Here is a 25,288-nt window from a genome sequence, read left to right on the forward strand (position 1 = left end):
AGCCTAGTATAGAGACGTTTCAAGGCTGTTGGATAAGCCAAGCAAGTCAAGACAGCAAGGTATTTGCATTTGTAGTGTTTCACATTCCAAGACCTACTGTGACTATTGTTACTGTATCATGCAAAGAGTAATTGTGTTACAGGAAATGATCTTTGTGGAAGAATATAGAGTAGTCAGTTCGTAAACAGCCAGGCGCAGTGAGATTCTATCAGATTTCTTGGATTTATGTTAGACCAGTGAACCACTAGTGCACAGCAAATCAAAGGCTAGTGTGGTCACCATGTTACCTATTGTATATCAATACCAAATGAATCTAGACTTACCTTTCCTACTGATCTTAATGCCTAGAATATGAAATCAACAGTTAGCACATTTAGCCCTCTCTGACAGACAACATTCAATCAAAGCACATCTGAGTTAAACACACACAAAAGAAAAACCACCCTACCTGAACCATCAGACTTGATGTAGACATCTGCAGCTTGCCTGAGTGCCTTAAATGTTGTCTCATACTGTTCAAAGAACTTGTGTCCATCAATGAAGGACTGTTGGGAATGATGGTGAGATAAGCATGGAATTATCATGAGGATACGATTGGAACAGTATCCATTGGAAATTAGCTTGGTGGTTCCAGATCTGTTTGTGCTGTCTTACCAACTCCCATAGTCATTTTCATGGCAAACATGAGGTCGGCTGAACAACACAAATAGATCTAGACCACCAGGCTACCACAAACCAGTAACAACTAATGGAAAGGCCAACTCACAATGTAGCTATGCAGCAGTAGTTCCACGGAGTCACGGCGGCCATATTTGATGATCCAGGACTTGAGCTTGGACTCAGCCAGGATGAGAAACGCCATCAGACGGTACTTCATCTCCCAGAATTCCAGTTTGATCAGGTGGGCATGAGATGATGTGGACACATAGTTGAACCTGTTTGACAAAATAGAAAATCCATATTAACATTCTTATCAAACTGATCAATATCAGTCTTATTTAAGTAATGTCATATTGTCCCTGATCTGTTTGTGTTTTCTTGTCAACTCATGGGTTGACAATGACCGTAGGAGTTGGAAAGACAGCACAAACAGATCAGGGATCAGGCTAATATTGTCCAGAGACATCCATAGATGTGTTACAGCATTAACACTAATGTAGAGATGACTGAAGGATGACTAACCTCTCTGCCATGTCTTGGAGCTGTTCAGAGGGGACAGGGACCCCGTTCACAGATCTGTCTCTGTGGATCTGCTGGAACGTCTGCTGGTGGGATTCCAAGTTCTTCAGTACCTCCTAAAAACACATATCCACATACATGCACGCTAAAATAAAAAAACTTGTTGAATCATTTAGACTAGACACGGGTGCAACATCCATAACATCATTGTGACTTTGTCATCTTTTCTTATATGACCAATAAAACCAAGAATTTTGAGATTTGCTGTACCTTCGCACAACGCCTATCCAAGGATCGTTTTTACCACAGCGCATGTACATATTATGAGATTTGCTCTTGCTGAATACCTTGTGCTGCTCCAGCTTCCTGTGGATCACGTTGGCTGTCTCTTCATGGGCTTGTTGGATGGGAATCTCCTCCCTCAAGGCGATCTCAGCTCGATGCAGCCAGGCTCCGATCACCCCCAGTGGGCCAGGCAACGACTTATCCAGATGGATGTGCCAGTCCAGGAGCTAGTATAGGCAAATATTACATGTCCAAAGACTTTGAGCAGGTGCTGGATAAAAGTACAATTCTGCAAAATGTGGCAAAAACTGCAATCTATGCTCCCATGTGGTTTGTTAGTGATATTGTTTCGACCACTCAGGTCATCTTCAAGTTTCAGTCCAGGAGCTGCAACAGCCACTCATTACAGCCAGAACAATCAGTACAATCGAGGCATTAGCATTAACTATGCTGTTTAAAAAGCAGGTGGTGCTTAAAAAGGTTTCCACATGTTCTCAAGCATCTACTCCAGTGGATGGCCACAGTGCTGCGCTACTCCAGTCCACAGTCCATATAGGCTGGGGACACTCGATCAAGTGAACAAAACCCTTTCTGTTCCCCTCACTCCAAAACTCACATGCCCTCTTAATGAGCGCTCCTTCGAAAGCTTGCGCCTCACTGAACACTCATTCATTTTATTATGATAGCTATCTGGGCTCACATTCTGCAATGCAAGTCTCAGTCTCACTAATAAACACAGGGCAAATGAAAATGAGTTGGCGGACAAAAATAACAATTTCTCAATGACAAAGGTTACAGTCTATTTATAATGGTCTCTGTGGGCCGGTTTCCCAGACAGAGATAAAGCCTAGTCCTGGACTAAAAAGCTATTTCAATGGTGATCCTCCATATAGTACGCTCTCTAATCCATAACTACAGTGGACTTGATCTGTGTCCGTGAAATTGGCCCTTTTGAGTCTGGCCCATAGATTGTGTGTAGTCTTGGGCTGGTTGTGCAGTAGCCTGGTGGACTATCTTTGTAAATAAGAGTTGACTGAAGCAATACGGGATCAGGCTAGTTGTCCAGGGGTCCATAGACAGCAATACACTGACTCACCCTGATAGAGACACGTTCCCACGCTTGTTTGACCAGGGCCTGGTCTACAGACAGCTTCCCATCCCTGTGCACCGGCTGCAGCAGAGGCTCTGTCTGTTTCTTCTTTATCTCATACTGCACACGGAAACTCTTGAAGCCCTGGAGCAAAGTAGAAACACGAGTATTAGAGGTGTTCCATTCACATTGAGTATATGACACACAGGAACGTAGAGATCAGTCAAATATGGGTCTGTTCTTAATAGTATTTCCTCGATTTTTAGTGCCCTCTTCCCACATCCTTTTTTAAAACATCAGCGAGGACATGAAGGTACAAGAAATTGATGAAGGATTATTGAGAAAGAGTCATGGTGTTTACGACGCTCTATCTCTTCCCTCTACACGTAGTATGATGTACGTTACCTCGTGACCTGGAACTAAATATACCGTAACATTAGCCAGCTACATAGGTAGCATGAGATTTGGTTCCAATCACCTGGTACTTGTTGGTCAGGTTGCTCTCTGCCCCCTGGTATTGTCTGTCAGATTGCCATCTGCCCCCTGGTCAAATGGTACTAACCTGGTACTTGTCAGTCAGGTTGCCCTCTGCCCCCTAGTCACCTGGTACTATCCCTCTGCATTGCCCTCTGCGCTGTTGGCTTGGTACTAACCTCGTACTTCTCGGTTAGGTTGCCCTCTGGTCACCTGGTACTAACCTGGTACTTGTCTGTCAGGTTGCCCTCTGCCCCCTGGACTCGCAGCACGTCCATCTCCAGTTGATCCAGCCACACCTTCAGTTCTCTCAGAACCTTACGCTCTTCTCTCTGGGAAGTCAGTTAACAACACAGCATTCAGATGACACATAATATTCAGGTAATACAATGCACCATTATTCTTCCTCTCTCAACCCGAACAGAATTCTCAACAAGCTACATACAGTGAAACCACTCCTACCAAAACCTTCCAAATAGATTTCCAGTACCACAGCAAGCACAATAAGATTCAAAGCAAAATAAGAATCCCTGATGAATCTATGTATTCAGTGACAACATACCTCAAGCATTTGCTCTATATCTTGAGGACCATACTATCCAGGAAAGAAAGCCACACAAAGAGATGCAAACAAACAGACAGCACAGAAAGGCATTAGTGGCAGCGAGAGAGAGAGAGAGAGAGAGAGAGAGAGAGAGAGAGAGAGAGAGAGAGAGAGAGAGAGAGAGAGAGAGAGAGCAAAATCAAAGCGAAGCCATGACAAACATAAAGAAGAGGAAATATAGCACACTGCAGGCAGACACTACACTACATGGGCATGGATGGACTTACCCGTAGGTTTGGGATAGAGAGTGCAAAACTTGGAAAGTAGCGAAGAAGCAGCTTCAAATGCAACAGGAAAGATAACATAAGATGGAGGGAGAGCGTGACGGAGAGATGGAGTGAGTGAATGGCGTAATGCACAATGAGGAAAGTAAGATGATTGCCGAGTTCATGCAATGACAAATTGTTTTTATGTATCTTTTTTCATTAAAGCTGTCGTTGGTGTGATGGGAAATATGGTTAGCAACAAGCATTAGCATACTGAAAACACAAATACAATAGCAGATACAACAATACAATAACAGAGTACATAAAGTATTACAACAATGAGGGTGCCAGTATTAGTTAGCCACTTGATATTAAATATACTGTAGCTGGGTAAACTAGAACAATCATACTGAAAACGCAAATACAATAGAAGACAAAAGAAAACAAAAGCAGAGAAAAGTACTTATGGGAGAGGTGGTTCTAATCCTGGATGCTGATTGGTTCAAATGGAATTCCAGACGGTATCTATTCCACAAGTTACCACCGGCTAAATCTATGATGTTAAAATGCCTATTTACTCTGTTCCATCTGACTGCGCAATCCACTGTCTCATCAGCTCAGTCAGGCAATTTATATACTAGATCTACCCCGTAAAAAGCCTCTAGACTTGACCTCCTATTTCTTTTAGACGAGCATTTGGTTTTCAACAGTGGAGATTTATAATAACCTTGCTGTCTGTCTCTCTGACATTTGAAACATTGTTTCAATATTAAAATGTGATCTCTGGCTGTCCTATGGTAATGAACATGACGGCAGTCAGGACAAGACAGACAGGCTGGCATCTTTTATCAGCCAGTCGAAATCATGAATTACCATAATTTTTGTGGATATATACAAAGAAATGTCAATAGAAAAACAAGAAATGCAGCTAGTTTGCTGTCATTCCAGCTTTAGTTTGAAGTGATTGTGTTAGCTGTGTAGTTGGGTATCTCTTCTGAACAATGGTCTGGCGAGAGAGACAATGCTCTATGCCAGACGAAATCTCACATCATAAGGTCATTGTTATGGGTGTATCCAAAGAAAGATCCCCAGTTGGCTAGCCAGCAAGCAAGGGATAAGGACGTTGCCAGCCATCATGGCAACGAAACATTTAGAACGAACAACTGGGTCATGTCCATAGACTTAGAACAAAAAGACTTAACGACAGGGTCTCGTCTCTGGCAACCAAACCTTGGGTAGCAACCCTAGATTTGTGTTGGGACTATATCTTGTGGAAGGATTAAATAGTATTAATTCATTAATTCATCCAAACAACTATTTTAATGAAAATATGTCAATCATTATTTGAATATGTTGGTAACCCGTTGTATAAAAGTGATAATACCGTCGAAGCCGGTGTTTGGGGGATATATTGGCACGGTTTGCCGGCCCGAGACGAACAGAACCCGTGCCAATATATCCTCCAAACACTGGCTTCTCAGGCATTATCACTTAAATAAAGCATTACAACACAACACTGAGTTTGCCCATGCCAATACAGTACTTGACTCAGGACTGCAGTGAATATAGCTTGGTACCTCATCTTCCTGTCCATCTGTCTCGGAGTGGTGGGGGTTGGGGTAGTGCTTGAGGAACTGAGCAACATATGTCATGATGGACTTCTCATCCGGTTTATCTACATCCACATCTGCAGAAGAAGAGAGTGAGAGAGAGAGTCTGGCGTGAAAGTAGCAAATCATAAAACAATGGCATTAGTGGTGTCCATCAAGCAAACTACAGTATGTCAATTAAGTATGATTGATGTGTGTATAGGTCTATATGCCACTTTCGATTAGCCGTATGTAAACTGTGGTCATTTAAAATGTATGTATAGAGTAAAATACAGGCAGTGCAGGAACATCATTTCTATAACAAATATGACACAGTAAAAACAGGGAACACATTTGTGCCCTGAAGGAGACTACATTTTGTGTTTCCTCTGACACACTGACATCTAATTATAAATGTCTCCTGTCACCTCTATCGCTGACCTGATCTCTGAGAAAACGAGGGCCATGGTTAAACACAGACGTTTATTGAGGTTCGTAATGAAGCCTCAGGAGTCAGGAGTCTGATCTCTCCTGAAGTGACACTGAGCCATCTCTCTCTCTCTCTCTCTCTCTCTCTCTCTCTCTCTCTCTCTCTCTCTCTCTCTGCTGCTGAGCTGCTGTCTGCATTATTATCTCCAGACAGACATATCAACAACACTTTGAAGGAACGAAACACCCATAAATAAACCTTGCACAATCTTCAATGAAAACTTTAAAAGAGTATTCCATAAAGTTCTGTTGGAATTGTATTCTTTATCCCCTTACACTTGTGTCTATAAGGTAGTAGTTTTGGAATTGTTAGCTAGATTACTTATTACTGCATTGTCGGAACTAGAAGCACAAGCATTTCGCTACACTCGCACTAACATCTGCTAACCATGTGTATGTGACAAATACAATTTGATTTGATTTGATTTGCATAGTTCTTGCATCATGGAAGACAGAGGTGGAGATCCTTTGTTGCGCCCTATGTACCAGCCAGAACTGGGGATGAGTGAGGGAGTGTACGCTTATTTTGACAAAGCAATCTTTTATTTTTCATTAAATAGAAGAGGAGAGGTAAGTAACCTTCTGGATCCAGCAGGCGTGGGATGCCCAGCTCGTTCTCGGCCAATGAGAAGGCTTCCTCCAGATTCTCTTTGTTGCTCCTCCTCCTCACCACCTCCATGTCCACCAGGTCTGGGCGGATGGCATGGACCACAGAGTGGAACGCCACCCCGCTCCGCCAACTAGCACCAAAGTCCTTCACTTCCATGCCCTGACGCCTTGGGACAAACAGAAGTACATGTTTACAGTGGGCCGGTGGCAGAGCACTCTTGAAATTATAACTCAAATTAAAATACAGACAGTTCGGGTGATACAGACAGCTGTTTCCTATCATCTTGGCTGACATGGAGAAAATGGTAGAGAAAATGATGTTGAACTGCTCTTAATTTAGTTGTAATGACATCATTTCAACCCGTTTTGCCCGCTGGAGCACTGGTTAGAAAAGCTGGCCAAATATATAATGGCATACGTACTTGGCGGCGGTGCACTGCACCCATCTGAGCAGGGCCCTCTTGGCGTTGCCCTGGAACTTCTTGGGTACTACCTTCCTCTTCATAGGGGGACTGCCCGTCTCTGAGTTACTGGCCATGCTGTCCATTGAGGAGGTACTGCTGGACAGGGCTACCAGGGCTGGTAGGTTACTGGTCAACTCCTCGATCTGACAGAGGGTCAGCAATTAGAGCAAACATGCTGTGATTAACCATAGCAACATCAAATAACTGTATGTAGATCCAATTAGATCTAAAAAAGTGCATTAAAGGGTCACTTCTCGATATAACAGGTAAAAACAACACTGAAAGACCACTCACGGAGAGTTGTGAGACACTGTTAACAATCACAGACAGTCATATTACAACATGTAAGTGTCAAACTGACCATGATACAACAACACATTACCTGGAAGTAGAGAATGACGGTCCATATCAACCCCAGGACAATGGATGGTCGACCGTCTGCGATGTCAGTGGCATGAATGTTGACTAGCTTGATCTGTTGGGAAAGAAAACCCCAATTTAACTGCAATTCACAACTTGTCATGAAATGAAATGTCTGGGAAATACATGTACTCACACATAGGTACGTTCTGAAACAATGTTTAATTAACAAATAAAGGCATTGTTGAGTGAGTGGGCCATTGGCAGAGTAATGACGATTTTATGCTTTTTTCTTTCACAGCCATCAAAATCAGCTCTCTGATGCAACAACGTGATATTGGAAGAGCGGAAGCAGGTGAGGCAGAAACAGCCAAGCTCAACAAAGGAAAAACATAAAAGCTGTAGAGTACTCAATTTGGCAGGACAGTAACAATAAAGCCAATGGAGTGAATATCACTGTAACAAACTTTGGATGAGCAAACTAGTTGACATTAAGGTTGCTGCATATTTACATTCGTCTTTTTGTAGGATTTGTTTTGATGATGTGACTATTTCGCAAAGGTTGGAGAAAGGAGAGGGCAGGAAAGATTTGACTCCAAAGTTTCAAAATGCATACAAAATGCATGACAACCAGAAAGTACCTGGTTGATGGCACTACAATAGTCAAGATGCACAAAGAGGAAAAGGATGGCTCAACCAAAGAATAGCTAGGAATAGACACTGTGAATTAAACAAAAGGAATGCATACAGTATATGAACACAGTGTGTTTTACAGGCAGCCACTGACCGGGGATCCTCGGTACACAGACTGAGGTCAGAGGTCAGGCATGGTGAGAGAAGGTCACAGTAAGATACAGGCCTCAAAGCAATACTGACTGAGAGAGGATATACCATCCATATGGCCTTGCATAGATACATATTTCCATGCATTGCCTCCATTTATCTATCTTTGTTCATTAACACTATGATACAATGTCGTATTTTCAAACCGCTAGCATTAAACAGAGATGAATATTCTTTTCACAAGCCTTGGCCAAATGTTTTGAATAAAACCCTTAGAAGATATGTGACATTGCGAATGGGCCCTTAGGTTTACATGTTAAACTCGAGCTATGACAAAATACTCAGGGAAAATACTGTGTAGTTACTCTGAGGGCGTGCTTACCTTCCTGCCTTCGAGGAACCTGAGGGCGGTGCCGATGTTGGACACCCAGTGGATTCTCTTCAGCTGGCGGCCCTGCTCACATGGCTGGGGAGAGAGGAGGGAGGGTTCAGGTAAAGTTTAAGTGTATTTTCCATATGGAGTACTGTAAATACACAAAATCTTATCAGAACGCTCACATTAAATACAGCAAGAAAGTTCAATACAATATTATGGTAATTGAATGCGACTGAACTCTGTAGCATGAATAGAATAATCCAGCATTACCAATGACTGTATATATTAAGAGCAGTGCTTACTAGTCTCTGTCCAGACAGCACCTCCAACAGAGCCAGAAGTTTCACCCCATCTTTGATGTCCTCGAAGAGGTCTGTGATCTCTAGAGGTGGTTTACGCTAGGGAAGAGAAGATTCAACAGTGAAACTAATACACTAATAATTGGCAATTGGTAGGCTATACTGTTACAAATTATAAACCACCTATTGTTTAAAACTTCTTACGGCTGCAATTCCGTTAACGGGATGATATGACAACAGCCAGTGAAAGTGCAGGGCGCCAAATTTAAAACAACAGAAATCTCATAATTAAAATTCCTTCCTTGTTGTTAATCCCACCACAGTATCCGATTTCAAATAGGCTTTACAGTGAAAGCACCACAAACAATGTTATGTTAGGTCACCACCAAGTCAAAGAAAAACTCTGTCATTTTTCCAGCCAAAGAGAGTAGTCACATAAAGCACAAATATAGATCAAATTAATCACTAACCTTTGATGATCTTCATCAGATGACACTCATAGGACATCATGTTACACAATACATGTATGTTTTGTTTGATAAAGTTCATATTTAGAAAAAAAATCTGAGTTTACATTGGTGCGGACGTTCACTAGTTCCAAAAACATCCAGTGATTTTGCATAGCCACATCGATTCAACAGAAATACTCATCATAAATGTAGATGATAATAAAAGTTAACACATGGAATTATAGATATACCTCTCCTTAATACAACGGCTGTGTCAGATTTCAAAACCACTTTACAGAAAAAGCAAACCATGCAAAAATCTGAGACGGCGCTCAGAAAAATAATCACATTAGCCGCCATGTTTGAGTCAACAGAAACCAGAAATTACATTATAAATATTTCCTTACCTTTGATGATCTTCATCAGAATGCACTCCGAGGAGTCGCAGTTCCACAATAAATGCTTGATTTGTTCGATAATGTCCGTTATTTATGTCCAAGTAGCTACTTTTGTTAGCGCGTTAGGTACACATATCCAAACGCTCGTGTAGTACTTCGGACAAAAACTTCAAAAAGTTATATTACAGGTCGAAGAAACATTTCAAACTAAGTATAGAATCAATCATTAGGATGTTTTTATCATAAATCTTCAATAAAGTTCCAACCGGAGAAATCATTTGTGTCTAGAGGAGCAATGGAACGCAGGGCGATATCATGTGGAATGCGCATGACCAGGAAATGGCTCTCTGCCAGTAACCTGAATCATTCAGCTCTTATTCAGTCCCACAACACAGTAGAAGCCTGTTGGGGAATAATCAGAATTAGGTGGTAACATAGGTAAGATGTTTTATATTGATCATATGTTTGTAAATTAATTCTCATCAGAATGTTATTTTTGTATAATACTGTGGCAGGGTTTGCAGTATCTGTTCTATGTCAAGACTAAGTTGTTTGGGCTGGAGAGAGGGGAGAGGTCAAGCGTGTATCTCTTGGCTCCACAATGTCTGTGTGCCAGTCAGTGTGTCTCTGTGATCTTGTCATGATTTGGTAAATAGAGGAAATTTCCACGACAAGCCTCATTCAAGTCTCTAAAGACAGATGACATCTAGTGGAAGCCCTAGGAAGTGCAACTTCATTTATATCCCACTATGAATTCAATAGAGCTTGGGTTGAAAATCGACCAACCTCAGATTTCTCACTTCCTGTTTGGATATAGAAACTTCCGAGTGTTTTCTATCCAATACTAATAATAATATGCATATATTAGCAACTGAGACTGAGGAGCAGGCCGTTTACTCTGGGCACCTCTTGGGCACCTTTCGTCCAAGCTACTCAATACTGCCCCTGGAGCCATAAGAAGTTAATAAAGACAGTATCTTATTACAATCCACTATAATCTTTCAATAAGTAAATCCTAGAAACACAACACATTCATTCTCGCTCAGCCCTTGTGTTGAGGAGAAAATAGAGCAGAGCTAGCTAGCTACGGGTAGAAGTACAAGCAGAGCTAGCTAGCTACGGGCTGGAGTACAAGCAGAGCTAGCTAGCTACGGGCTGGTGTACAAGCAGAGCTAGCTAGCTACTATACAGGTTGGAGTAAAAGCAGAGCTAGCTAGCTAGAGCTACAGACTGGAGTCCAGACTGAACAGCCCTCTCCCCAGCCCTTGTGTTGAGGAGAAAAGAAAGCAGAGCCAGCTACAGACTGGAGTCCAGACTGAACAGAGCTTGTTGGCTAGCTAACTGCTGGACTATAAAGAGAACAGAAAGAGCTCCCCTGCAGCTGAAAAGATGGTGCCTGTGCATCTGAGATGGCGAGGTGCCCGTGCCTGAGGCAGTGTGATTCAGAGCAAAATCAGAGCATGGGTCCATTTAACCCTAGATGGGCATAATTGTTTCATGTAATACACTGTATCCAACTATCCATGTATTATCAGAGCTGAGGGGAATTCTGACAGAGTTAGGTGACAGAGCAAACTACATCATGAAACACACAGAACATTCTCAGAAATCATACACGAAAACAATGCATTAATTAATGGAACGCTGGTCTTTGTGGGAATTGTCTTGGCAGGCTGAGCTGTTCATTTCACAACTCGTCACATTTCATGACAGGACGACAGGATGCAGTTGGCTGAGACTGTGGAGTACAACAGTGTGACAATTATACACTGTTTTTTTGTGCTATTTTCTTTGCTTCAAAAACAGAATCCAATGGAAGTCTTTTAGATAATATTATTCCTCCTTTATGACCACCAGTATCCTAACAACAAGATCAATTTAAATATAGAAATTACATTAAACTATTTGACTGGTAACACGAACCATACATCTCCAGAATGTCATTATACTTAAATGAGTCACAAGGTAAAAAAACAAAACATCAAGCCCATCCTGGGTTTTGTGACAAACAAAATAGGAGTCACATGACAAGCCCCATTTTCACTGTCATGACACACACACATGCACATGCACACGCACCCTTGCACACACACATACACACACGCACATGCATGTGCACACACACGCTGTCATAACGCACACACACAAGCACACACTGTCATTCAATCAATGCAAAAGTGCTTGGTAACGTGAGAGGAAATGGACACAATGGGAAAAGCGTGACTGCCCAGTGAAAGTTCAAACTAAAAGGGCCAGCACTTTCCATCATAAAGCCAAACATATTACGTTTTGTTCCAGTCAGAATTTGATTAAAAAATCTATTTTAAAATGGGAACTTTAAGGCACCCGTCATGTGGTCTATCGTAATCCATTCAGAATGGCTTGCTTACTTGACGGAAAAGGTTTAGATGAGATTAGATAAACTGATTGAAAGATGAACTGATAAGAATTGAGATTTGAATCCCTCCTACAGTAGCAGTAGCCTAGTGAACTGGAGCGAGAGGCTCATGACTAGGCCTATTCTACAGGTTCATTGGTATGCACAGAGAGCGAGAGAGAGAGAGAGAGAGAGAGAGAGAGAGAGAGAGAGAGAGAGAGAGAGAGAGAGAGAGAGAGAGAGAGAGAGAGAGAGAGAGAGAGAAATGGAGAGAGGAAAGGAGAAAGAGAGAGAGTGAGAGAGAGTGAGACAGTGAGAGAGAAAGGAGAGAGAGAGAGAGAGAGAGAGAGAGTGAGAGAGAGAGAGAGAGAGAGAGAGAGAGAGAGAGAGAGAGAGAGAGAGAGAGAGAGAGAGAGAGAGAGAGAGAGAGAGAGAGAGAGAGAGGTGACAATGTGTGAGAGAGAGGGGGTGTATAAGTGTACAGCATGAATAATGAGGAATAGACCTCTGTGGTGACTTATTGGCCAGCCACATTACTCAGGTTCGCTTTGAACTGCCGCCCCGTGGGCCAAATCTGACAGGACAAAAGACAGATCTCTCCCCTGGGTTCAAAACTTAAACCCTGAACTAGTTGATTAGTCACCCTGTCTGACCAAGCAGCAGCACAATGTGCTGTGTCACCGAAAACCTTTGAGCCAGCAAAACCTGGCTGTCTAAAATACAGCAAGAAAACATGGTTGGCACTAACAGTATCTATGAAGCACGTATCTGTAATGCGTTATGCACACACTCATGATGATGATGATGATGATGATGACATTATGAGCTATCCTATGTGTTTATATATAGCTATAACTCATGATGAGTATGTTTATAGTGTTAAAGAGCTGAACTGTCATATGGCCTTTTGGAGCAGACTCTGCTTCCTGCAGAGAAATGTTCCTCCCACATCACACTCTCCATCTGCACCGTGCTGCTAAACTCTCCCTGCCTGCCAAATCTAGCCAGGGACAAATATATACACACACGCACGCCCCCCCACACACACAAACAAGTGTGCAGGCATACTTATAGGCACAAACGCAGCACACACACACACACGTGCGCGCACACACACACAGCTTTACTCTACAGGTATTATCTTCTCTAAAATGCTGCCCTGGTGATCTCCTGTATACAACACAGTGACACGGATCGTTCTACCTTCCGAGTCAACTTTACCCTGTCCATCACATTGGCTCGGCAAGGCATGCTGCAGGCATATTGTAAGCCTACTGAGGAACTGAGAAACACACGGATGGATCTCTGCCCTGAGTCATCTTTACTAGTGTCTCTCTCTGTCTCACTCTCCCCTGGTCTCGTTTAAAATACATTTACAGGACTGATTCTACAAACAACTCAGTAGCTACACTGTAACACAATCCAAACATCCGGATGAGGAAAAACATATCTTGAAATGTGAACGGTCTATTATGGCCTCAATCAAACTGTAGTTTTCCACGTGTACAAAATTGACATAAAAACCTCTGACACTTTGTTTGCATAATGTGGTTCCATTACACTAGGAGGTGCCTCGCAGAATCAATATGATTGGATGACAACCCTCATCTCATGGTCCAATCTCTGTTCACACAGGGTCAGGAGGACTACTGAAATGCCACTGTCCAGTGAGCAGCTATAAAACTGAGCGGTCAAAGACAGCAGTACAATACTACTACAGCCATCTGATAACAAAGGTCAGGATAATATTCGGGATAGCAATATTATCATAGTGATACAATTGCTGTATATCAGTGATTATACCATTGTAATAATGTTATTTCATCATCTCCGCTCCTATACGGAAAGGGAAGCTGCGGGTGGCATGATAGTTAACTCATCATGATGTGTTAACACACAACACATATCTTATCAAGTGTTGTGGTGAAGCACAAAGACATAGTAAAGGATATCTTCTTACCTTTGCCAAGTGGGAGTTTATCCATTTTGTAAAGGTCCTCTTCTGTACGGCCTCTTGTTCATCTGGAATTGAAGTGGTACAGAACATGGTCAATACATGATGTCACACAAGATAACTGCCTACCCTGCTCACAACTGCTGCCTCCCCTGTTTCATCGGTAGTTCGAGCCCTAAATGCTGATTGGCTTACAGTCATGGTATATCAGACTGTATACCACGGGTATGATGAAACATTTATTTTTACTGTTCTAATTAAGCTGGTAACCAGTTATAATAGCAATAAGGCACCTCAGGGGTTTGTGGTATATGGCCAATATACAACGGCTAATGGCTGTATCCAGGCACTCCGCAACTAAGAAAAGCCCTTAGCCATGGTTTATTGGCCATATACCACCCCACCCACCCCACCCGTGCCTTATAGCTCAAGTATATTCTCTATTCCCAACGCTTCTTGCAGCCTGTTCAAGTAAGTGCATTCACAAACAATGTGAATATTTAATTGAGTTGTGAGTAGTATCCATTCTGTTTACGTGTGTAGACCTCTGATCTGCGCAGCCCCAGACCACACAGTAATCTAAGCAGGGATATGGCACAGAGTTTCCCAAACTCGGTCATGGGGACCCCAAATGTTGTTTTTTACTCTGACACTCCACAACTGATTCAAATGGTCAAAGCTTGATGATTAGTTGATATTTGCAATCAGCTGTGTAGTACTAGGGCAAAAACCAAAACGTGCACCCCTTGGGGTTCCGAGTTTAGGGAAAACCTGGCATAGAGGAGGTGAAAGAGGAAGGAAGTTATGCAGTGGTATGGAAGATCAGAGGAAGAGATGAAGAGAGGAGAGATACATTGGTGCATCCTGCAACACAATTACAGCTCCTAGAACGCACATATATAAACATTTAGGTGTACAACAACAGAACATGTGGACATACAGTTGAAGTCGGATGTTTACATACACTTAGGTTGGAGTCATTAAAACTCATTTTTCAATCACTCCACAAATTTATTGTTAACAAACTATAGTTTTGGCAATTCAGTTGGACATCTACTTTGTGCATGACACAAGTCATTTTTCCAACAATTGTTTACAGACAGATGATTTCACTTATAACTCACTGTATCACAATTCCAATGGGTCAGAAGTTTACATATACTAAGTTGACTCTGCCTTTAAACAGCTTGGAAAATTCCAGAAAATGATGTCATGGCTTTAGAAGTTTCTGATAGGCTAATTGACATAATTTGAGTCAATTGGAGGTGCACCTGTGGATGTATTTCAAGGCCTACCTTCAAACTCAGCGCCTCTTTGCTTGACATCATGGGAAAATCAAAAGAAATTAGCCAAGACCTCAGAAAAAGAATTGTAGACCTCCACATGTCTGGTTCATCCTTGGGAGCAATTTCCATGTTACACAAATATAAACACCATGGGACCACGCAGCCGTCATACCGCTCAGGAAGAAGATGCTTTCTGTCTCCTAGAGATGAAAGTACTTTGGTGCGAAAAGTGCAAATCAATCCCGGAACAACAGCAAAGGACCTTGTGAAGATGCTGGAGTAAACAGCTACAAAGTATCTATATTCACAGTAAAACAAGTCATATATCGACATAACCTGAAAGGCTGCTCAGCAAGGATGAAGCCACTGCTCCAAAATCACCATAAAAAAGCCAGACTACAGTTTGCAACTGCACATGGGGACAAATATCGTACTATTTGGAGAAATGTTCTCTGATCTGACGAAACAAAAATATAACTATTTCGCCATTATGACCATCGTTATGTTTGGAGGAAAAAGGGGGAGGCTTGCAAGCCGAAGACACCATCCCAACCGTGAAGCACGGGGGTGACAGCATCATGTTGTGGGGGTGCTTTGCTGCAGGAGGGACTGGTGCACTTCACAAAATAGATGGCAACATGAGAAAGGAAAATCATGTGGATATATTAAAGTAAACTCTCACAACATCAGTCGGGAAGTTAAAGCGTATTGCTTGGTGGCAAATGTGTCTTCCAAATGGACAATGACCCCAAGCATACTTCCAAAGTTGTGGCATAATGGCTTATGTCAAGGTATTGGAGTGGCCATCACAAAGCCCTGACCTCAATACTATATACAATTTTGTAGGCAGAACTGAACAAGTGTGTGTGAGCAAGGAGGCCAACAAACCTGACACAGTTACACCAGCTCTGTCATGAGGAATGGGCCAAAATTCACCCCTTATTGTGGGAAGCTTGTGGAAGGCTACCTGAAACGTTTGACCCAAGTTAAGCAATTTAAAGGCAATGCTACCAAATACGTATGCGTAAATGGCTGCAAGGGAGTCAGGCGCAGGAGAACAGATAGTGGGTAGCAAACAGAGCCTTTTATTTAGGTGAACCAAAGGCACACGGCACAACGAACACAAAATACAATACGGGCTGACATAACCCAGCGCAACCAGACATACATGAAACAGATAAACAATACCACACAAAGACATAGGGGAAACAGAGGGTTAAATACACAACACATAATGAGGGAAATGAGAATCAGGTGTGTGGGAAAAAGAGACAAAACAAATGGAAAATTAAAAATGGATCGGCGATGGCTAGAAGATCCGCGACGTTGGACCGCCGAACACTGCCCGAACAAGGAGAGGCATCGACTTCGGCAGAAGTCTAACTGAGTGTATGTAAACTTCTGACCCACTGGGAATGTGATGAAAGAAATGAAAGCTGAAATAAATCTTTCTCTCTACTATAATTCTGACATTTCACATTCTTAAAATAGAGTGGTGATCCTAACTGACCGAAGACAGGGATATTTTACTAGGATTAAATGTCAGGAATTGTGAAAAACTGAGTTTCAAATAATTTGGCTAAGGTGTATGTAAACTTCCAACTTCAACTGTACCTAATGACTAAACATCGGAGCCAGGACATTACCAGTATCATGATACTCGTTAGTATTGTGGCAAGGAAACAAAACACAAAGCAGATTTAAATTCTTTAGGAAAACAGCCCTAATGATGGAAACTAACATCATCAAACTCACATTTAATTATTTTTCCAAGCTTTAGCTCACAAGTTTTCATTTTTGCCATGTAAAAAAATATTATGATACTGGTATCCTCCCGACCCTACTAAAGATGCACCCAAACCACCTTTAAAAAATATATATTTATACATATATATAATGATTAGATATCGACAGGTGTTTGCTCAAATAAAAGTCCCATCAAAGTAAGAGTCCTAAGTAGATCACAGTATAAGCAGAGGAGACTTCTGTTCACAGCTTCACACATCGTGCAGACTCATTGCTCAGTGTCCAACCCACCAATAACGGCACACATACTCTTTCAGGTCACCCCCAGCCTGCGCTTTTGTAGAGAGGGGGATAATATATGCAGACAGACTCTGTGCCTCATGCATAATACATTTCTGATTTCACACGACACAAAACATCTGTCGCTTCATAGAAGAAAAGGGTGACTTGCATTGCACAGCGTTTGTAGTTCACTAAACACACAGTGACATGTGCATATGTGTCAGTAGGTTGAGCAATGCTGCACATACACAGTGGCCATTTTTAAACATCCACACTTAAAGTATACTCTCTGGTCACGTGATGCTGGAGAACATGCTAACAATAGAAAGCCTCCACTGAGAGAAAAGAACCCATATTAACTCAAAGGCATATAGTGTAATCTGAAGGAGCATCAGTGATGCACATACAGGGATGCCCAGTGAAGCGTACAACACGCATAGTGCTGTATCTGGTTTACCTTGCTAAACCAAAGCCTCAGTAAACTCCTTGTTATTTTCTGCACTAACTAAATCCTCCAACATATTCCTTACATACATTGTGCTGCTGTGTCTGTATATATCTGGTTCATGCATCTGGTTCACCTCCATATAAATCACAATCCAAGCTTGTTTCCTTGTTATTTTCCATATGCATGAACTCAATCATCCACTAAGGATGAGAGGATGGGATGCAGTGAGAGATGACAATCTATAGAAATCACTGCTGCTGGCCTACTTACCGCGGAGATACTGAAAGAATCCTGTCACCAGGTTGAGAGAAGAGGTCTTTTTGACGGCTACATCCTTATAGTGAGCCATTATCCACACACACTCCTTGCCTCCCTCCCTGTGCCCTTCACATTGCAAGCTTGTTGTGAGCCTCTGTATGTCTGTCTGTCTGTGGCAGTTGATGATGAAAGGCTATCCACAGTGGGAAAAAAACAGAAGAAAGAGGAGAAAAACAGAGCTGTTCCTTTCCCTTTTATTCCAGGCGGCAGGAAGCAAAACAGGTCTGGGCTGCCTCAGCCTGGTTGGTCACTTGTTTCCCCGGTGACAACACAGAGCTGAGCTGCTGGGGGCTGACTGCCTGCTGCAGCCTCAATCCCCTCCTACCCCGACACACACCCCTCACACACACACACACACACACACACACGTCCTAAGTACCAAACACACAGAGGTCAGTGGAAAGCCCTCTAATAGAGTCAGATACATACAATCTTTCCCATCCCATCCTTCCCTCCTCTTCCTGTTATTCTCCCAATATCCAGAAGAGCTATGCTTGTGTTGTGTGGATGTGATGTGTGGTGCATGTGATGTGTGCACTGCCCAGCCCCCGCTGCATTGTCTGCCTCCCTCCCTGCCTCCCAGTAGCCCTGCCTCCCTCCCGCAGCAGCATCCATCTGAGACAGAAGCAGGGGGGGATCAGCTTGGAGCACTGCTCAACCAATCAGCACAAGGGACGGCATTGATGTCACGGGCTGCCCTAGCTGCATTATCTCAAGCAGGGTGTGTGTGTGTGTGTGTGTGTGTGTGTGTGTGTGTGTGTGTGTGTGTGTGTGTGTGTGTGTGTGTGTGTGTGTGTGTGTGTGTGTGTGTGTGTGTGTGTGTGTGTGTGTGTGTGTGTGTCACGTGTGTGTATGTGTGTGTGTGTGTGTGTGTGGGGGTATATGTGTGTGTGTGTGTGTGTGTGTGTGTGTGTGTGTGTGTGTGTGGGGGGGTATATGTGTGTGTTTGTTTGTTTGTTTGTGTGTGTGTGTGTGTGTGTGTGTGTGTGTGTGTGTGTGTGTGTGTGTGTGTGTGTGTGTGTGTGTGTGTGTGTGTGTGTGTGTGTGTGTGTGTGTGTGTGTGTGTGTGTGTGTGTGTGTGTGGATACAAGGTTTAGATCTAATCTGCTGTAATTGAAACTATAATTCTGTGGGACACTCAAACAAAGAGTACTGTGTTTTATGCACTATTATTAATGTAATACAATACATAACAATAAATGTATGGCCAGCACAATGCTAGCAGTTCCGTCTTATTAAATGATATACAGTATTACACTCATTTCTACTAAAATTGAATTATAGTAATGATATATATTACGTTAGTTTCCCTTCCACAAAGACCAGAATAGTATCAAGAATATGCTACAATAGCTCAGCATGGGACAACCGTTCTAAATTATTTATTTAATAGCTGGTAGATGGCATCAGCCACCTGCTCTCTGATTGTCAGGGCTATTGTTGTGAGACCAAACTAGATACAGTACCATAGGATTCCCCTAGGGATTTCCCCACAGGCAATCAAGTAAATGAATGCTCTATGTTGATTAACAGTACCTCCAAACGAGCCTACAATAGTCATTCTACAATGTGAATCTGTAACTTGTTTTATTAGAGTTCAAACTATTATTTCTTACTTTAGGTTGAAATGTTCTCTTGAACTCTTCAATTCTCGTGTACCCTCCTTACATTGTGCAGTACTCACAGCTACACAATGAATTTCCGTGTGGGGACAATAAAGTTGTAAGGGTATTTGATAGCTCCTGCCTGAATGTATGTGAATACAGTTATTGTCTCCCTCTCCCAGACGCCCACTTTATGACATAGTTGGAGAAGTCTCAATCAGCCTATTGTCTGACTGACTGTGGAGAGAGTGAAACGTTGGACAAGAAACCAGTTGTAGGAAAACAAACTGGACTCAGGTCCAGTTAATACTCACTACCTTGTCTGTATACAGTAGCTTCACTATACTAATGACCGTGATGTTAAAAAGATTAAAGGGGAATGGAAACACTTTAGATTGACAGTTACAATTGCCTGGTGTTCTAGTGTTCCCCTTCCCCTTTAAAGGCTATAGATTGGATGGAACATGGAAGTGTTAGTGTTAAAATGATAAAGGGATACTTCAGGATTTTATCTACTTCCCCAGAGTCAGAGGAACACGTGGATACCATTTTTATGTCTCTATGTCCAGTACAAAGGAAGTAAGAGGTCATTTTGCGAACTAGTAGATACCCATAGACTTCCAGTTGTTGCGCTGACGCTAGTTAGCATTACCACGCGAAACTTCTCCAACTTACTTCATACTGAAAACAGAGACGCTTATTGCCAAAATCCCTTTCAAAAACCCTCAACACTGTTAAAAATACTTAATCTATCCTAAAGAGTTAGCAACAATTCACTTTTGTTTGGGGGAAAAGCCTACATCGACTACCATAACTTGCTCATCCCCTGAGTTGTCACTAATATCGGACACTAATGTTGGGCGAATAGGCCTGGCTCGCAGTCGGCATTCCAATTCATCCCAAAGGTGCTCGATGGGGTTGAGGTCAGGGCTCTGTGCAGGCCAGTCATGTTCTTCAACACTGATCTCGACAAACCATTTCTGTATGGTCTTCGCTTTGTGCACGGGGGTATTGTCATGCTGAAACAGGAAAGGGCCTTCCCCAAACTGTTGCCACAAAGTTGGAAGCACAGAATCATCTATAATGTCATTGTACGCTGTAGCGTTAAGATTTCCTTTCACTGGAACTAATGGGCCCAGCATGAACCATGAAAAACAGCCACAGACCATTATTCCTCATCCACCAAACTTTACAGTTGGCACTATGCATTGGAGCAGGTAGCATTCTCCTGGCATCCGCACAACCCAGATTCGTCCATCAGACTGCCAGATAGTGAAGCGTGATTCATCACTCCAAAGAACGCGTTTCCACTGCCCCAGAGTCCAATGACAGCAAGCTTTACACCACTCCAGCTGACGCCTGGCATTGTGCATGGTAATCTTAGGCTTGTGTGCCCGATAAACAGTTCTGGTGCTGACGTTTTTTCCAGAGGCAGTTTGGAACTTGGTAGTGAGTGTACTGCTTCAGCACTGTGAGTTTATGTGGCCTACCACTTCGCAGCTGAGCCGCTGTTGCTCCTAGATGTTTCCACTTCACAATAACATCACTTACAGTTGACCGGGGCAGCTCTAGCAGGTCTGGAATTTGATGAACTGACTTGTTGGAAAGGTGGCATCCTATGACGGTGCCACGTTGAAAGTCACTGAACTCTTTAGTCAGGCCATTCCACTGCCAGTGTTTGTCTATGTGGATTGCATGGCTGTGTGCTCGATTTGACACACATGCAAACAACGGGTGTGGCTGAAATAGCGGAATCCACTAATTCAAAGGGGTGTCCACATACTTTTGTATATAAAGTGTATCTGGGACCAGTCTAATACAGCACCACCGTCCTGAATAAAACACAAAATAGAATGAATATCATTTAGTACCTGGTTGCTTGTCATATGCAACACAGAAAGCCTTTTATTCTTTCTGGACCACAGCAGCTATTCCTCTAAAAGCTTTTTTCTAACCGACTATATATACACTAGACTAGTGCTCATCAAACCATTTCAGTACTACAGTACAGGACCCTGTTAGTCAGGCAGTTCTGACTGAAAAAGCTTTTAAAGTAAAAATAGAAAGAAAAAAAGTACATGAATTGCATGTTGCTGGTATTGAGGATGGAAAACTCATAAAGTTTCGCTGAATAAACTGTACATTCATCTAGTGTATGAAGGAGCTGTCCAGTCCTGAACTCAGAGAGAGTTATTGTGCTATTTTAGGGGAATCAGTAGGCTTTTGGAGCAGCAGGTAGCCTAGTGGTTAGAGTGTTGGACTAGCAATCGAAAAGTTGCAAGATCAAATCCCTGAGCTGACAAGGCAAAAATCTGTCATTCTGCTCCTGAACAAGGAGCTGTTCCTAGGCCAACATTGAAAATAAGAATTTGTTCTTAACTGACTTGCCTAGTTAGATAAAATGATACTGTGCAAGACTATTCTAAACCATGACTATATATCTACTGGGCATCTGATATCAGGTCACATGCAGCTGGTCACATTTCCTCCAGCATTATATATTAGACAATTAATTCAATTTAGTTTGCCATACGGTAGGTAAGCACTACAATATGGATGTGGCATTGAAGGGGATAGACCCAGGAGCAAACACAAACCCCATCAACCCCAGAGTAGAAGTCATTTACATGAGTGATGTTGTACTTTAAGCGATCTTAGGAAATGATGATACCTTTGGCAAGAAGCACACTGTAGTGTAGTTCAGCTCCAAAGGTTTCTGCAGGTCACCAGGGACCACTGTAAAATCCCACTCTCTCTGTTGCTCCATTTACCTGACAGCAACAGTACTTTGTAGTCCTGACAAGCATAGAATGTTGATATAGGGTTACAGGGCTTGGACTGATTCTGCACTTGACTTCAACCAGTCAAGTTTGATAAGGCAACATCTGAACTTGCACAGGAAACAGTGACATCTGGTGTGTGGCTTTACAATGACAGAAAATAAGTCCAATTATTCAATGATTTATGCGTGTGGGGGTGGGAGGGAGAGAGAGAGAGTAGGGGGGGGGGGGGTCGGCTGTTAAGAGCTTCCGCTAATCTACCTCCCAGACAGTGTCAGCAGCAGCTGCCAGGTCCTCTCAGGGTAGAGCTCTCAGACTCAATGATCTACAGTTTACAGCTTAAAGCTTGATTGATATGATCTCATGTATGGAGACTGACAGAATAATCACCACTCTCTCACATCTACAGAAGAGGTTGGTAGGAGGAGCTATAGGAGGACAGGTTCATTGTAATGGCTTGGGCTCATTGTAACGGCTGGAATGTAATAAAGGAACGGAGTCAAACGCGGTTTCCATGTGTGTGATACCGCTCCATTTATTACATTCCAGTTAGTACAATGAGCCTGTCCTATTACAGTTCCTCCCACCAGCCTCCTCTGTAGCCTAAATATCCTGCAAATGTATGAATGAATGAAAATGAATGCAACACAAGACAAGTCTGGTCAGAAACGGCAACTGGGCTCTATATAGAGCCATATGACATAGAAATGTCAGTGCCACTTCACAAATCCACAGAGCAAACTGCATACAACCTTTTTGTGCTAAGCTGATTGTGAGGGACCAGAATGAAATCTGGTGGGTGGGTTCTCTCCCTATGCTTTTCACTGTGGTTCCTGTAAGGGAGGGTAGTGATCCCACACGGAAGGGGAAGGCTGCCGTTTTACGGGCCCCTAACCAACTGTGTGTTTTTTTCGAATTGTTTGTAACATATTTTGTCATAATGTTGCTGTTACTGTCTCTTATGACCGAAAAGAGCTTCTGGATATCAGAATAGCGATTACTCACCTCGAACTGGACTAAGATTTTTTCTTCAATGAGTCCGACGCGAAGGATATACTACTTCTCCGAGACCAAGCCCAAATTCCTGTAATTCGCACGAAGAAAAGACGGAAATACAGTGGGCGGAGATCGGGGTGCCTTGTGAGAATTTGTCAGTGTGTGGGTAACCCGCCTCTACCATCCGTTCTATTGGCCAACGTGCAATCACAGAAGAATAAACTGGATGATCTCCGTTCAAGACGAACCTACCAACAGGACATTATAAACTGTAATATCTTATGTTTCACCAAGTCGTGGCTGAACGACAACACGGATAATATACAGTTGGCGGGGTTTTCTGTGCATCGGCAGGACAGAACAGCTACATCTGGTAAGAGGGGCAGGAGTGTGTGTCTATTTGTCAATAACAATTGGTGCGCGATGTCTAATTGTTAAGGAAGTCTCAATACCTCATGAGGTAGAGTACCTCATGATAAGCTGTAGACCACACTATCTACCACAAACGGATGCTCACACTAAGACCGCACTCAACGAGCTGTATAAGGCCATAAGCAAACAAGAAAATGCTCATCCAGCAGCGCCACTCCTAGTTGCCGGGGACTTTAATGCAGGCAAACATAAATCCAATTTACCTCATTTCTACCATGTCACATGTGCAATCAGAGGGAAAGAACCAACAACAACCTCGAGACCATCTTTACTCCACATACAGAGACGCATACAAAGCTCTCCGTCGCCCTCCATTTGGCAAATCTAACCATAATTCTATCCTCCTGATTCCTGCTTACAAACAAAAACTAAAGCAGCAACTACCAGTGACTCCCTCAATACAGAAGTGGTCAGATGACGCGGATGCTACGCTACAGGACTGTTTTGCTAGCACAAACTGGAATATGTTCTGGGATTCATCCAATGGCATCGAGGAGTATACGACCTCAGTCACCAGCACCATCATTAAGTGCGTCGACGACGTCGTCCCCACAGGGACCGTATGTGCATATCCCAACCAGAAGCCATGGATTACAGGCAACATCCGTACTGAGCTAAAGGCTAGAGCTGCCGCTTTCAAGGAACAGGACACTAAATCCCGCTATACCCTTTGATGGTTCATCAAACAGGCAACGCGTTAATACAGGACTAAGATTGAATCTTACTAAACCAGCTCTGACGCTCGTCGGATGTGGCAGGGCTCGCCAACTACTACGGACTACAAAGGAAGACCCAGTGACGCGAGCCTACCAGATGAACTAAATGCCTTTTATGCTCGCTTCGAGGCAAGCAACACTGAAGCATGCATGAGAGCATCAGCTGTTCCGGATGACTGTGTGATCACGCGCTCCATAGCCGATGTGAGCAAGACCTTTAAACAGGTAAATATTCACAAGGCCGTAGGGCCAGACAAATTACCAGGACGTGTACTCAGAGTATGCGCGGAGCAACTGGCAAGTGTCTTCACTGACATTTTCAACCTCTCCCTGACCAAGTCTGTAATACCTACATGTTTCAAGCAGACCACCATAGTTCCTGTACCCAAGAAAGCGAAGGTAACCTGCCTAAATGACTATTGCCCCGTAGCACTCAGGTTGGTAGCCATGAAGTGCTTTGAAAGGCTGGTCATGCTCACATCAACACCATCATCCCGGAAACCATTGACCCATTCCATTCGCATACCGCCCCAATAGATCCACAGATGATGTAATGTAAATTACACTCCACACCTCCCTTTCCCACCTGGACAAAATGAACACCTATGTGAGAATGCTGTTCATTGACTACAGCTTAACGTTTAACACCATAGTGCCCACAATGCTCACTAAGCTAAGGACCCTGGGTCTAAGCA

General features: G+C 42.9%; 1 protein-coding gene across 1 annotated transcript; it reads right to left on the reverse strand.

Moving 5' to 3' along the window:
- Nucleotides 1-136: 136 nt before the first annotated feature.
- LOC124001425 (nesprin-1-like) lies at nt 137-18,399 on the reverse strand. The gene is made up of 16 exons (XM_046308158.1): nt 18,018-18,399; nt 13,992-14,053; nt 8,811-8,906; nt 8,515-8,598; nt 7,372-7,464; nt 6,948-7,132; nt 6,496-6,692; nt 5,416-5,525; nt 3,253-3,360; nt 2,561-2,698; nt 1,527-1,691; nt 1,183-1,295; nt 767-935; nt 449-545; nt 324-344; nt 137-150 (listed from the first exon to the last, which is right to left on the reverse strand). The coding sequence occupies exons 1-16, from the start codon at nt 18,094-18,096 to the stop codon at nt 137-139; spliced, it is 1,731 nt and encodes a 576-aa protein (XP_046164114.1). The 5' UTR covers nt 18,097-18,399.
- Nucleotides 18,400-25,288: the final 6,889 nt, after the last annotated feature.

Source organism: Oncorhynchus gorbuscha, linkage group LG17 (genome assembly GCF_021184085.1).
Source record: "Oncorhynchus gorbuscha isolate QuinsamMale2020 ecotype Even-year linkage group LG17, OgorEven_v1.0, whole genome shotgun sequence".
NCBI lineage: Eukaryota > Metazoa > Chordata > Actinopteri > Salmoniformes > Salmonidae > Oncorhynchus > Oncorhynchus gorbuscha.